General features: G+C 43.1%; 1 protein-coding gene across 5 annotated transcripts; it reads left to right on the forward strand.

Moving 5' to 3' along the window:
* The first annotated feature begins 4,149 nt into the window (after positions 1-4,149).
* Positions 4,150-12,968, forward strand: LOC137602922 (uncharacterized). Of its 5 annotated transcripts, XR_011037218.1 has the most exons (4): positions 4,150-4,626; positions 4,802-4,962; positions 6,131-6,209; positions 11,572-11,683. XR_011037218.1 is itself a non-coding variant. In XM_068326036.1 (3 exons), exons 1-3 carry the CDS (start codon positions 7,778-7,780, stop codon positions 11,625-11,627), a joined length of 2,190 nt encoding a protein of 729 aa, XP_068182137.1. In that variant the 5' UTR covers positions 7,353-7,777; the 3' UTR covers positions 11,628-12,968. The 5 variants fall into 5 exon arrangements, 1 of the variants encoding a protein (XP_068182137.1); XR_011037215.1 differs by lacking the exon at positions 6,131-6,209 and having other exon boundaries at positions 11,572-11,709; XR_011037217.1 differs by lacking the exons at positions 4,150-4,626; positions 4,802-4,962; positions 6,131-6,209 and adding exons at positions 6,909-7,030; positions 7,158-7,342 and having other exon boundaries at positions 11,572-11,706.
* The last annotated feature ends 3,101 nt before the right edge of the window (positions 12,969-16,069 follow it).

Raw genomic sequence — 16,069 nt, forward strand, 5'->3', positions numbered from 1 at the left:
GTTACTGTGAGCAGAGCATTCAGAAGGATTAGTTTGAGCATGTCTGTCCCCCGTTTGGATTAAAACATTTCTAGGCTCATTTCCTCAACTCTAAAGACTTTCTGGTCAATGGGTGAGGTTAACAGGAATGCTGTGCTGAACTTTGGATCCACTGAAAACAGCTATAGCATGCAAACAACATTATTGTCACCTCACCTATAACTCTGACCACACAAAGGAGTGGAACTTTTAAAGAGTGGAACATTTAAGAACATTTAATATCTGACAATGCAGTTTCAGAGTCATTTAAATAGAATTCATACATCTGTGAGAAGTAAGACATTACAGGTATATCCGGGAAAAAGATAGACCTGGATCCACCATTATGGAAAAACCCATTTTACTGATACTCATGAATTACATTACTGATTTGGTCAACTCCAAATGTAAGGAGTAGGTTTCCAGATCATGGAGTTAGTCTGAGGCAGATCCAATCAAAGTGATGTAATCATGGCATCATCACAGTTTGATATGGTCTAAAAATGTCTCTGACTGCCCAGGTTTTTGGGATCATGTCAGTGTGATAGAGTCAGATGACTTCCAGTTTAGGTGTGAATGGAACTGGACTGTGACTCTGTTCAGCTGCAGATAGAGGGTGAGGGAGGTGCCACTCGTGTTTGAACCAGGAAGACGTTCCCTGACAGTGTCAGATTATGACGGTAAGAAATGAACAAATTGAGATTTTGGACTTCGAATCTATAAATCGTTTATTTATTATGAGATTTTTGGTGAATAGAAATATACATGTCATGAATGAACATGGTATTTTTCTTTTCACTGGGGAGGCAGTTTCATGGTCACTTCACAATGGATAAAGCACACTGAGTAAATATATTACACAATACAGTAAAGTGAGGGATTCGTTGAGACTATGGTTGCCTAGCAACTGCTTAATTTAAAGAAACAGCCTGACACAGGACCCCTATAAAACTGAAATTGTCGTTTTTACTCATAAGGGTTTTTTTTCCTAATAAAAACTGATTTGGATTTTGTTGGATTTGTACAAAGCCAGGCTATCTTATCTGTTTCTCTGTGCTAAGGTAAGCTAATTGACTTCTGGTTGATGTCATTTTCAGCTATTAGCCATAGTATTATCACTCTTGAGAAGAGAAGTGAACAACATGGATTATTTTGTTACAGTCACTGGATGGGGCATATCAAGTAGCAGGAGGTCATTTTGTTCCTGAAGTCAGTGTGTTGGAAGCCAGAAAAATGAATGATGATGAGAGACTTGGAGACGGGCCAAAGCCCTGGTTGACAGCTAGGCTCAGGTTCCAGATCTGTAGAGGTTTGTACCTCCCTATATCGCTACAGGGAAGGACAAACATTGAATGTCAGACAGTGTTGGGGAACCCAAGACTCACTGACGTGCATGAGGAACAAAAGGCTTAAGTTTGTGTTTGTTAAATGACGACACAAAAGCTACTGTAGCAGAAAGAGAAAAACTAGTTCATACTGATTCTACTAGAACAGTGTTCAAACACAGTGCGCATCACAGCTTGATGCAAATGGCGAAGCAGAGCTGAGGAATGGTCACAGTCCTGATGCTGAACCGTCTTCCAACAAATAGCATTAGAGCAACAGAACCAAACAACGGAGCAATGGAATGGAATAAGTTTAGGAGCACAGCATTGATCGATTTCAAGGAATGAAGGCGGTCTTCATGTTGAACATCTGTGGGCTGTGCTGGACAAACAAATCCAATCCATGGAGCCCCACCTCCTAACTAACAAGATTTATGTGATCTGTTTTAACATCTTGGTGCCAGATACCCCAGACCAATATGGCTGATCTGTTGTATATTATGGATTACTGATTGTCTCACATGGCTATTTGAAAAGAAGCCCAAGATGCATGTCATGGGGTAACACATAATTATTGTATAAATTCCATCATAATCTGCATTTAATAAGATGTATTTAAGACAGAAGAGGTGCTGCGTTTATTGGTCAGTGAGTCTCTTTTAAGTCTCTGTGCTGTTGACAGCTGACCTGAACTGATGTGAAGCTCTTCAGCTCTAACCAGGACCAAAAGCAGCATCACACTGCTGTCTGGATGAGGACACAATAATATTCTCCACATTCATTATTCTTCAGGAAAGATTGACAAACCATTGCATTTGTTTTGATTTGGCACTGTACATAAAATATTCTCAAGCCTCCGGGTAACAATACAAAATACGCAATACATTGCTAAGTAATCCGAGGCTGTTTTAAAATAAACAGGGACATGTCATCTCACTACTTACAGTGACACCATGTGGCAGAGAATCATAAATTACACATGAGCTTTTCACATAGTGAGTACAGCTGCCTTCATTATTTAAAAAGAAACTTTTTATAAATCCACTTCTATTTTAGTTTGACCATTCAGGGTTTCCTTCACATCGTCCTACCACTTGAATGTCAGACTTCGTTAAGACATGTTTGAGTGCTGTCATCGCCTTGCTCTGTTTCCACTACTGCTGAGAGAAAGCTGGAAGTCCAGTGGGCTGAGTAAATATATAGAGGAACTGACAGCGTTACATAATCAGATGGCTGACGATGAATTTCAGAGCACTGCCACAGACGAGGAATTTGTTCCAGGTTACATTATTTTAGCGGTATGGAATATCTGAGGCTTTGTTAGAAAATTGTAAACATGGAAATCTCAGAAAGCAGTTAACATATAACGGAAACACATTTATTGGACGCTATAGAAAACAAAGGGAGAATGTGTGAGAATATACTGCAAATGTGCTGCAAATATATGTCCCAACACAATCAAGACTTCTACTCATGTACCATATGCATGATTCATAAGATTTATCATCCAGCAAACCACTGGGATGAAGAATGGCACCAGCTCTTAATGTGTTGCATAGTTTGAGCAGATTAGACAGGAGTCAACAGGGAAAACAGATGGAGGGAATCACATTACGAACATTTTTCCTTTGTATCTCACTTCATAATTAATTCATGGCAGTGAATGTTCAGGTACATTAGCTGCAACATAATGCTTCCAGATGTGCTGGAGTTTCTCCTGTCATGTTAGTCAGATACTAGAATGGAACACCAGTAGAGCCAAACTCTGCAAAAACAAAGAATGAATGAAACGTATTTATAGACTTAAACAGACATATATGTTCAAATGAGATGGGTATTTTTAAAACCCTAACCCTAAGTTATCTATGACTAGAACAGAATACCGCATGAGGACATAGCTCACAGTCATTCTGTTTATAACTTTACATTACCCAAACATTTTTTTCTTCTTCTTGCCTCTAGCAGTATTTTTTCCTCTTGCACAGATTTGAATGATTATCTGCTAATGGTATTCATAGAACTCATCAACTCTGATACCAATCCATCTAAATGAATCCCTGAAACTTTTTAGCACCAACAATAGCATTCTGATGTTTTGCGGGTAGAAGTGATGGCATTGATTACCAGCTGTTGCTGCTTTTTATGTTTCTAGGTAACATTTAGATTAAAATTATGGGCTGATTGGCTTTTTGTTCCTGTCATACATACAGAAAGGGAAAGAAACAGACAAAGGCAGGTTTATAAGAAGGTATACCCTTTAGGTATAGTTTTCAGGTAAACAGATTACTCTTTGAAATTATATTCTGCACAGATCATATAGGAGTTTGTTCAGAATGTTTAGATCATAATCAGAAGGATAAATTTTCTTTTAAAGTTAGAAATTATCCTTCAATAAGGATAATTTAATCCGTACATTTGCCAGTGGAAGGCGCTGCTGATTATCTTTTGTTTAGAAAGGCATCCTCTTGAAGAGGATGGAAAGGAGGGAGCTCACTGGTTGCAAAACACAACTATCACACTCCTAGAAGTTTAAACGGCAACTTAAACAGTTGTAATGTTTGGAAAAAGCATCAGAAAAAGAACCTGCTGGATGCCTTTTAATGGGATCTGGTAAAAAAAAACACCCCCAAACATCTACAGTATTCAGTGTTTGAACGGTTCCGAATCGAAGGGCATAATTTGAGTTGGGTTTAGGAAATAGCGGACAAACTAGTCAAAGAATTAAGAGAAGGAAAAAGGAATCAGAGGGGGAAAAAATGAAAAAGACAACGTGACTCTGATTCCCCCTGTTGGAATTATATCTTTTTATAATTATATCTTTTTATGTTATGTTGGAATTATATCTTTTTATGTTATGTTGGAATTATATCTTTTTATGTGGAAAGTTACTGAGCTTAAAGTTCATCTTAGGTCACATCACGTGACAGTTAGAACTGCTGACTTATGCTAAATTGCTTGCACAGCTAGTCGAGCAGAAACTCTTGCAAGGCCGTCTTCCGCTTTCTTCTCTGATAATTGGCGTATATCTTCTTAGATAATTGCACAGCTAGTCGAGCAGAAACTCTTGCAAGGCCGTCTTCCGCTTTCTTCTCTGATAACTGGCGTATATCTTCTTAGATAATTGGCGTATAGCTACGATAGTTTTCATGACCTGTCTGCTTATCACCTCTTGCCAGGCCGTCTGCAAGGCCGTCTTCCTCTTCTCAGATAATTGGCGCACCATGACATCACCTGAATGTAACCCACTGTCTTGCCTGCTATCTTGCAGCTGTTGTGATACCAGGTGAACCCCGCCTTCTGATGTGCATAAAATCCATGTGCTGCAAGTGCATCCTCGCACTCTGCAGGGAGTAATCTCCCATGAGACAAAGTGCCGAGAATATTCTCTTTGCAATTGAAAAATAAACTTTGAAGCTTCGACATTTCACTGAGTGTTTTGTTTATTTAACTCTGTTCAGAAATTGTCCACAACCAAGAGAAAACGAACACGAAGCTGGAGGACCAAGGGTCTTTAGGACCATATTATTTGGCTCCACTTCAACATTTGGTGACCCCGACGTGATCTTGGCTGGACTCCTGCCGGACAGAGACAACTCCAAAGGGTACCCCGACTTGTAAGGTAAGAGGAACTTTGCCTCTTAGGGCCTTGTCTCTGCCTGTCAGTATAAGGTTAAAATCTGTCTTTCCCTATTTGGAAAACGTTCTAGAATCATTGACTCGAACACCAGTGATTTGATTTAATAGACGTCTTTTTGTGAATGTCGAACCGGACGCTGTTTGGATTGATCGGTCTTTTAATTATACTTTGTGTCAGCGTCTGGTGGTTCTTACACCTAAATTATTCTTACAGTAAGAACACTCAACTAGGTTTACAGACGTTCAAACCTAGTTGTTTTAATGCTGCGGTTGCTCAAAGAGTTTGTGGGGTTGCCCCAGCTGATGACATTAGGCTGTAGAGGTTAAAGCAAACTATTGGCTAAAAACGTCTGGTAAATTCTTCCATAACTGAGTAGACTGAGAGGATTGTCTGGGACATCCTGCGCGCTAGAGATTTTGCGTCTGGGACGCCCGTCTGGGAATATTAGTGAAACGATCCGGGATCGTGGGTCGAGTGATACTGAGTTCCGTGTTGAGGTTCTCGGAGGAAACGACGCCGAATTTTCTTAACTAAATTGGGAAAAGGCCTAATAGAATTTACAATGGAAGGTGAATTCGATCGGGAAACAGACTGGTTCAACTGGAACTTAATTCCAGACGACCCAGATGGTGCACCATTAGAAAATCAAGCAAAAATTGCTATTTTAGTGGCATCCGAGGGACTGCCCACAAAGATCCGCAGTAAGACGGAGTCTGAAATGAAAGATTGGTTTGAAGATTGCTGTAAAAAAGGATGGTTACCACCGCTAACATCCAAAAAATCATTCGTCTTACTGATGAAAGAGGTTGAAAAAGCATGCATTAAAAAGTTAAATGTACTGGCCACAACTGTCTCTGCAACAAATAGAATCAGTATTCCAGGAAGGCGGGCACGAGAGTCATATGTAAAGGTGGAAAAAGTTAAGTCACATGTACGATTGCTGTCAATGGGAGGATCAGTCAGAGTAAGTAGACAAGAGGTCAAAGAAAAGTGTGGTTGGAATAATCCTGACCCGCCTCCTTAACTGGGGGAGAATTTTGCATCTGTTTTTTCCAAAACTAACCCGTTTGCCAGTAATCCTTATGCAGAATTACAACAGACTCTGACTCTGACTCAGACCAGACCAGACCCGCCGTCACTATACGTCCAGGCACCAGTCTGGAACATCACCAGCGGGAAACTGCACATGGATCAGACCGCCCCATCCGCGCCCACACCCGCGACTGAAGGTAAAGTGGTACCGGAACATGTCAGAATCATGGCCGCGCCCTGTGAACGAGCTAACAAACAGCTTAAAGATGAGTTTGAAGAAATCCTCAGGACCAGTAAAACTTATCCGGACCTGAGGCTTGCCCTGAGTGAGTTCAAGACGGAGCTGCTGCGCAGAGGGAATGCCTCCCGCAGCGTCAGAGACGAACTCCGTCAGAGGGTCCTACAAGCAGAACAGGAAGCGGAGGAACACTTCAAGACGTCACTCAAACATCATGAGGTATCATTTGACAACGAACAACATTCCACTTTACAGAAACAGGTGGCTGCACTTCAGGAACAGCTCTGTCGCCTCTCTTCCCGAGCGGAACCTCCCGTCTCCGCTCTTCCCCTCCCTTCTCTCCCTCCCCGGCCTCCAGCAGCGGAACCTCCCGTCTCCGCTCTTCCCCTCCCTTCTCTCCCTCCCCGGCCTCCAACCCCGCCTCCCTGTCAGCCCACCTCAGAGGGACCTGTGACTCGATCCAGAGCCGCTGTACAAGCTCCATTGATGGATACAGTGGACCCCAACTCCGGACGGCGTGTTGCCGTCTACCGCCCTTTCCCTGCAGCAGATCTCAATGCCATGCTTCAGACATTGCCACCTATTTCATCGGGGGGACGCAATTGGTTTGCATCCGTGCAGCGTCAGGCTATGGGCCACGACTTGTGTGGTGGTGACATGCAAATGATTTTAACTAAAGTATGTCCTTTGTCTATCTTACCACAGGTTCTAGAGGAAACAGGGGTGGGTCGTATGGCTAAAGATGAACCTCTAGACCACGAAAATTTGGACCGCATTGACGTAGGTCTTAACGCACATTTCCCTTTGCCTCTGTGTGCTGTCCATGACATGGTGTTCACTCCAAAAGTTGGAGAGGACGCGACTACTTACGTTGATCGGGCCAAAACTGAATATCACATTAAAACAGGTTTTCTACATAATACCTCGCCTTTCCATGACTCAGTCTTTCGAGCTTCCATTTTGAAGGGGATTCCCAAAACAGTGGTTACCGCCATGGAAAACATACCAGATCTGGCTGAAATGACGGATGACCGGTGGTGTTCCTGCCTGAGACACTTTCTGAGGAGACATGCCAAAGAAAAAGATACTAAGGTAGAAAAACATCAAACTGCTGTTTCTCAATTGACCGTCATGCAGATCCAGGACATCAAGAAGAAAGAGGACTCAGTTTCCTCTCCTGCCTCTGCTCTTCCACCTGATGATGCAGATAGAATGATGTATCAGTCGGGGCCACGATCTTGGGGTGGGGCTGACACTCAACGTTACGTATGTTTCCGCTGTGGCAGAGAAGGTCATTGGGTCAAAGATTGCCCCGAGAGGCCCCCACCTAGGGGGCGTGGTCGTGGATTCCAACGCCCTCGTGGACGTGGCAGAGACATGGGACGGTGGCAGTCTCTAGATCGGCAGCAGTACCAACAGCGCCGCCCAGTGGACTCCAACCAAGGGTCGCCCGTCCCGAATCGCCAGCGTCTGCCCCCTGGTGAACAGTTCTCACAATGAAGATGCCCTGAACCCACGGACATAGGCATGCAGGAGCCTATGATCACCATTACGGTAGGAGGAGTGTCAACTCCTTTTATGGTTGATACTGGTGCCCGTTATTCCACCATCCAACGGCTTCCTCCTGGCGCCTATGTCACCAATGACGTAATTCCTTTAGTTGGGTTCAAGGGTGAAGAAATTGCCCTGCCAAAGACTTCCTCCATTTTGGTTTCTGCACACAACCAGTTATTAACTCACTCCTTTATCCTGGCTCCCTCCAGCCCTGCCAATCTTTTAGGGCGTGATTTAATGTGCAAGTTGTGTCCTTTGATAAAGTGTTCTGCCGACGGCCTGCAACTGATGTTTCCGGATGGATCATCCCGACTGTGCCTGTCTGCCACCAACCCCGTCAACACCATGTTTCCGGTACATGCCAAAGTTGCTGTGGTGTGCATGTATGCTGACATCTTTTGGGTTGTGATGGACACTGATGCTGGACAGTGGACTCCTGTTGAGACTTTCTGGACAAAGTGGTCGCCCTGGGTCCGTCACCTACGCCCCTATGATCTGGTCTCTGACGCTTTGCATTGTACTCTGTATTATGACAGGATGGAAGACACAATTTTCCTGGGAGCCTTCCAGGAGGTGGAAGGACTCCCGTGGGATCTCTCTCTCCAAGATCTCTACGTAGGACCTCAGGGTGTGGCTTGGGCCGTATCCTTGACGCCCGAACAGCAGAAGTGGTATCGTATGGATGATCCTCCAGATCCTTCGATGCCGCCTTGCTATCCTCATGTCTCCTTGGCTGTCTCCCCAAAACACACACAGAAAGATCTGGGTCCCTTCGTGAAAGCTTGCATCGATGCTGATGATTGGAAGCCGACATTCTACTCTGGTTTGCACTATTCTGCATCTCTTGACTCATATCGCATTTTGTCTCCAGAATTTGTGATCCCTTCCGTCCTAGAACACAGCGTCCTGGACAGGCACCATGGCAGAGAAACATCCGACAGCGATTTGGCACCTGCGCTGATTGACTCTCTTCCCGACTCCCTCTGGACCCAGGGTCCTACGGATGTCGGTCGTTGTGACGTCACGCCAGTCACGTTTCAAATGAAACCGGGTCCCATTTGGGTTCCTCAATATCCGGTTCCTGCGAAGGGTAAGGCCGGTGTAACTGAGACCATAAACGGGTTGCTTGAAGCTGGTGTGCTTGCTCTAATTGAAAGCTCTCCTTTTAATACACCCATTCTCCCTGTAGAAAAGAAAGGTACAGGCAAATGGAGGATGGTCCATGATTTGAGAGCTATAAATGCTGCAGTCACCACTCCCACCCTTCCGGTCCCGAACCCTCATGCTGCACTCTCACTGTTGTCGCCCTCTCACACTCACTTCACTGTCATCGACTTGGCTAATGCTTTTTTCAGTATTCCTCTTCATCCATCCATGAAACCTTATCTGGCCTTCACCTGGGATGGAAGGAGATACTCCTACAACTGTCTGCCCATGGGGTTCCTCCTTTCTCCTGGTCTCTTCAACGTCCATCTTCGTGAGCTTCTGAAACCTTTGTCTCTTCCGCCCGGTGTGCTCCTCGTCCAGTACGTCGATGACCTCCTGGTTGCGGCTCCATCAGAGCAATCCTGTCTGGACACGACTCACTCTCTGCTCCTTCGTCTCCATGAAGTAGGCCTTAAAGTTTCTAAATCCAAAATTCAAGTTGCCAGAACTCAAGTCTCTTTCCTTGGTCGCTGTGTATCCCGGATGGGCACAGGCCTCTCCTCCTCGCACAGAGAAGACATTTTACACTCTGCTCGTCCATCTACCGTGAAGCAAATGCTAGCTTTTCTGGGGTTGTGTAACTACTCTCGCCATCATGTTGTTGACTTCTCAGAGTGCACGCATCCTCTCCGTGCTATGGTCAAGGAAGTCGGCATGCGGAACCTTTCAGCCGCTTTGGCCTGGACTCCGGACGCTGATGCTGCCTTTTCTCACCTTAAGGCATGTTTGGCCTCTGCTACATTTCTTTCCATTCCTGACTACAATAAGATGTTTTTCCTCGATGTGGCTGAAAAAGCAAGCAGTGTTTCTGCTGTGCTTTTTCAAAAGGGGGATAGAGGAGAACGAAACGTCTGTATGTATGTCTCAACACCATTGGACAATTATGAAAAACGCCAAACGCCCTGTTCATCTTTTGCCTCAGCACTAGAATCGGTCATCACTCAACCACACATCATCTTCATCCATGAAGGGATCAATATGGCTGATGGTCTGATTGAAGGTACCCCACACTTTTGTACAGAAAAAGTCCAAGACGACACAAAACTCAGAGATGACTTGTACGAACAGCCATTGACTAACCCCGACATGACGTTGTTCACCGACGGATGTTGTTTTAAAGGCATGGATGGCCTGCAATCAGGTTTTGCCATAGTTCAACATCAAAACGACGATTTTGAGACAGTTAAGGAAGTCAGACTGGACGGACCACAGTCAGCACAGAGAGCTGAAATCCTAGCAGTCGCAGAAGCTCTAGGACTCGCAAAAGACCAAACTGTAAATATCTACACTGATTCTGCTTATGCTCATTTGGTTGTACATACTGCATTAAGTGAATGGCAACGGAACAATTATCAGACAGCAACAGGAAGTCCAATTAAACACCTGAAAGAGGTAATGCATCTCCAGGAAATGCTGATGTTGCCAAAAGCTGTTGCTGTTATCAAGTGTCCAGGTCATTCCAGAAAAAATGACCTGATTGCAAATGGAAACGCCGCAGCAGATGCAGCTGCTAAAAAGGTGGCAGGTTATCAGCCAGCACTCCAACTCTCGGTGAGTGACAAAGAAATTGATTGCAAAATAACGAATGATGTGATCCGAGAGTGGCAGGTGAAAGCTAGCCCAGAAGAAAGGAGTTTGTGGAAGGCAAAAGGGGGTGAAAAGAATGATGAAGGAATCTGGAACAAAGAAGGTAAACCTGTGCCGCCTCAAAAACAATTGAAAGTTTTGATTCAAGAAGCCCATGGACCATGCCACGTAGGCACGGACGAAACACTGAGACGTCTCTGTGGCTGGTGGCATCCGTTCATGAGAACAATTGTGAAAAGTGAACTGCAGGACTGCAGTGTTTGCAATAGGCATAATTGCCTGCCAACAACTAAACCACCTCCAGGGGTGCAGGACCAGGAAGTGACAGCACCTGGTCAGGTAATTTCAATGGATTTTACCGACATGATCCAATCGGTTAATGGGTATCGATACCTGTTAGTGATTGTTGACTCTTTTTCAGGATGGCCTGAGGCTTATCCATGCAGAGCAGAGACAGCAGCTTCTGTAGTGAAACATTTGGTTAACCATTACATTCCAACTCATGGTTTTCCGAGAAAAATCAGGTCAGACAATGGAACTCATTTCAAAAACAAACATCTACAACAGGTGGAAAGTATGTTGGGATTGAGACACACTTTTGGCGCTGTGTATCACCCTCAGTCACAGGGAAAGGTCGAACGAATGAATCGCAACATCAAAGAAAAATTGTCAAAATCCATGGCCTCGTCAAAGATGAATTGGCTACAGGCCCTCCCTGTGGCTCTGTTGAATGTCAGAATGTCATTGAATTCATCCACAGGTTGGACCCCATTTGAGGCACACACTAACAGACCTTTTCCAGCTCCCACAGCTCCATTGGAACCAGTTCCCGGATTCCAAGGCCCAAAAGGCCTCCGCGAACTAACAGTCAATTTTTCCCATCTCACAGAACCACAGGAGAAACCACCAAAAAGTGTGAATGTGTGTGAATGGGTGTGGCTGAGAGTAATCAAACGAAAATGGTCTGAACCTAGGTGGACAGGTCCCCATCAAGTCATTGAGAGAACCGGAACCGCAGTTCGGCTTCTAGGAAGAGGGGACACGTGGTTTCATCTGACGTCCACCAGGCCTGCAAAGACCCCAACGGGAGTCGCTCTCCCCTCTCCAAAAGCTGCTAATAGTGGTGACGACCACTAGGGCATCCGCCCCAACTGAGGACATCGAGCAACGGCTCCAACTGAGGACATCGAGTGAGTGGTTGTTCAACGTGGCGTAAAGTCACAAAGCAACCCGAGAGCAGGCAATTACGTTCAGTAACTGACCTAAGCTTTTGAAGAGACCCCAGCGGTCACGGTGCAGCGTTCCCGAGCATCGCTCTCAACCAGCGTCCGGACGAGCCAGTATCCAGAGGGGTCAACCCAGAGGAAAAGGTGCAAGACCTCCCTCTCTACAAGCAACAACCGTTATCTTCAGTCTAAAAAAAAAAAAAAAAAAAAAACATGCTGTATTTCCTTGTTTTTAGTCTTTTGGATAACTGGTTTACTAACATGTTTGGTAAATGGAAAACGTTGTTTATTTCTTTGTTCATGTCTATAGCCGTCTTTGTTGCCATTATAGTCATTTGTGGTTGTTGCTGCGTTCCCTGTATTCGTTCCTTGATGGTCCGTCTGATCACCACCACCATAGAAGGTAAATCCGGTCCTCCCCCTCCCTACAGCATGTCTCTTCTCCAAGACGCTGATGACCCTGCTGGTACTTTTGATTAGGTGTTGGACTCTTTCGAGTCCAAAAGGGGGATTGTTGGAATTATATCTTTTTATAATTATATCTTTTTATGTTATGTTGGAATTATATCTTTTTATGTTATGTTGGAATTATATCTTTTTATGTGGAAAGTTACTGAGCTTAAAGTTCATCTTAGGTCACATCACGTGACAGTTAGAACTGCTGACTTATGCTAAATTGCTTGCACAGCTAGTCGAGCAGAAACTCTTGCAAGGCCGTCTTCCGCTTTCTTCTCTGATAATTGGCGTATATCTTCTTAGATAATTGCACAGCTAGTCGAGCAGAAACTCTTGCAAGGCCGTCTTCCGCTTTCTTCTCTGATAACTGGCGTATATCTTCTTAGATAATTGGCGTATAGCTACGATAGTTTTCATGACCTGTCTGCTTATCACCTCTTGCCAGGCCGTCTGCAAGGCCGTCTTCCTCTTCTCAGATAATTGGCGCACCATGACATCACCTGAATGTAACCCACTGTCTTGCCTGCTATCTTGCAGCTGTTGTGATACCAGGTGAACCCCGCCTTCTGATGTGCATAAAATCCATGTGCTGCAAGTGCATCCTCGCACTCTGCAGGGAGTAATCTCCCATGAGACAAAGTGCCGAGAATATTCTCTTTGCAATTGAAAAATAAACTTTGAAGCTTCGACATTTCACTGAGTGTTTTGTTTATTTAACTCTGTTCAGAAATTGTCCACAACCAAGAGAAAACGAACACGAAGCTGGAGGACCAAGGGTCTTTAGGACCATATTATTTGGCTCCACTTCAACACCCCACACCGGTTACGACCTAAAGCAACAAATACCCACGAAAACACCTGCGCAAAATCCTAAAGGACAGTGACTCACAAACCCAGAGCTGCTCAAACTTCCATGACGGACAGAAATAATCTTGTCCGACCCCCACCCCCCCACCGCCTTGCAAGCCCACCACCCAAATGCTGATATGCTATTACGATCCCAACAGAATAAAATAATAATGAGAAGGGAAAAAAATGGAGGGATAAATCGGGTCTCTACGGTTCCAGCAGTGCGTCATAGGTGACGTTTGAGCGGTGACGCTGCGCTTCAGCAGCCAGCCATCCAATTTAGAAAATTCATATATCCATGGAAATAAATGCAGACGTGAAGTTTGCGCTTGAATATGTGATTGACAGAAGAATTGATGCGGGTAGAGCCAGCAGTATGCGTTATCCAAGGCCCCAACAAGTTTTCATTCCAAAAAACGCTCCTAAAATTTATTCCATAGATATTCTGCTACAGTTAAAAATCGGAAATCTTAAACTCTAATTGAGACCAAGTACTCTGAGGTACTGTATAGTATACAGTACCTCAGAGTATACAGTGTATACTGAACCAGCTGCAAAGGCTTCTGGCACGTCGGCTAATTCACAGAGCCTCCTTCATTAAAAGGCACCGCATCACCTGAGTCCTCAGCGCGTCCGCTTGTCAAGATGCGCAAATAATCAGGCCGGATCGAAGTTGTTGATTACTTCCGCCCTGAACTCCACCAGCTCTGTCGAGCTCATTTATCGCGTCTTTTCTTTTCCGAAATGACGGTCACATTCCAAGCTGTTTACCGCAGATTGTCCCGCATGGCAAAGAAAACACCACCAAGACAATTCTGGAAATGCGACAGGTGGTGCGCCACGCGTTCTTCCTCCACGGAGGATAAGAAGGTAAATCAGGACATAATCACGGGATACTTACCTGTTTGTTTTGTACGACTGTGAGTTTAGACCACAATAGATTGGCACACACATGTAGTTAAAACCCATAGGCAGCACGAGCAATTTACTATCAACCATCAAGAGAAATATTTCACCTCATCTGTTTGAAAAGAATACACAAGTTAATAGATGTTTAAGTAGACGTAAGATGGATAAGAAAATAAAATAAGAAATGAGATAAATGCACCTTAATTGTATTTTTAAGAAATCACTTTATGGCAGATCTGCATTTAAAAATTAATTGAATATCAGTTGGAGATGTATGAAGTCTCAATTATCTCTTCAATTGTAACACGTGTTTCTTTATTTTAAAGCAATAATCCCATGGTAGGTTGTCCCCCGTGACTTCTGAACCATGAAACTTTTTGGACACCTAGCTGGATCCACACAGTGTCGACTACAATTTGACCCTAACTGCAAGTTTGTAGCTTTCTCACAATAAGTCATTTTCCATGTTACCTATAAATTTAAATCCATAGGTAACAGTGTGGGTTCCCAACATTAAAAGAGAAATGGGAGATATAATAAACTTGTCAGTGATATTAATAGTGTTTGATACCATTAATTCAAGTTTACTTGTTAGTGTGAGGTAAAACACAAATAATGAATGTACAATTAGTATATTTTTAACTTTTTATATTGAACTACAACCATTTTCTCTTTTTGTCACTTATGTACTGTAAAACTTAACACAATCTCAAGCATTTTTGTTCTTATGGTTAGAAATACTTTTTTCTTAATAGGAAATGTCTTATTTATGTTAAAATTTTCTATTTTTTGGTTAAAATAACATGATTTATCTGTGTCCATCAATTTCATTGTTCCACTCTCACACAAATGTAATTTTTCGCCAAAATGCCATCCACTTCCTGTAAGTGCACCAATAACAGGAAATGACATATTTCAAGAGTTTGAGGAAAAGTTCAAACAATTGTGAAGTTTGATTTCTTTCATAACATTTTTGATAGATTTTCCTTTCAAAAACTTTTCATCCGAACCGTCACGCAAAAATAAATTTAAAAAATGGGTAAAACAACTATTTAATCAAATTTTCCTATTATATCTGTACAATCAGTTTTTTTCATGTAGTTTTATGCAAATTGTGGTGTTAGCTTTTAGTACATTCAGAATTTCTGCCATACTGCTGTAGACTTTCCAAGCTGTCACATTTCACCCCAGAAAAAGAAAATGAAACTGATCTCTGGATATAATTTTTTAAAAGACTTTTGGAAATTGGTGTCTGAGCTTGAAAAAAGTTTTATTTCATGTGTAAAGTCTTCTAAATGGTATGAAATTAAAATTTTTTTTCCAAGGTTCAGTCTTGGCACTTTCCATGTAATTATCCTAGGACTATGTTTCAACAGAACTGAATATGAATTAAATTCACATCAAATCTTTGCGGTACAGTGATACCTCTACTTACGAATGTCTCTACTTACGAAATTGCTCAGCAGGAAAACATTACCTCTACTTACGAAAGAAATTTCGACTTGCGTAATGTAAAAACGCACTATTGACTGATACAAGAATAAAAACACAGTATCGGCTGATACTCGAATCTCCCACAGGTTCCTGAACGCAACATTCTCATAGCTGCTCTGCCATTGGCTATTACCTATTACAGTGGTACCTCTACTTACGAAATTTATTGGTTCCGGAAGAAATTATGTAAGTAGAAAATTACGTAAGTAGAGAGGCGTTTTCCATGCAAATGCCCTAATCCATTCCAAGCCCACAAAAATTCCGACAAATGTTTTATAAACCATAAAAATGCATCAAAACATGTGACAAATACATGTTACGATTAGATTATTACACAATAAATGAGAGTTGTGCATAACGTAAAAAACAAATAATAGAGTAAATAATAATGACGATCATTTAACTTTTATCAGCTGTCCCCATTGTTTTTTGCCCTCTTTGGTTCATGCGCTCCTATCTCACGATGCTGAACAACGGAGTGAATTCCAGTCCTCCTTTTGAACTTCTCCAACCACCTATGCAATGCATTAGACTCCTT

The sequence above is a fragment of the Antennarius striatus genome, chromosome 10 (assembly GCF_040054535.1).
Source record: "Antennarius striatus isolate MH-2024 chromosome 10, ASM4005453v1, whole genome shotgun sequence".
Lineage (NCBI taxonomy): Eukaryota > Metazoa > Chordata > Actinopteri > Lophiiformes > Antennariidae > Antennarius > Antennarius striatus.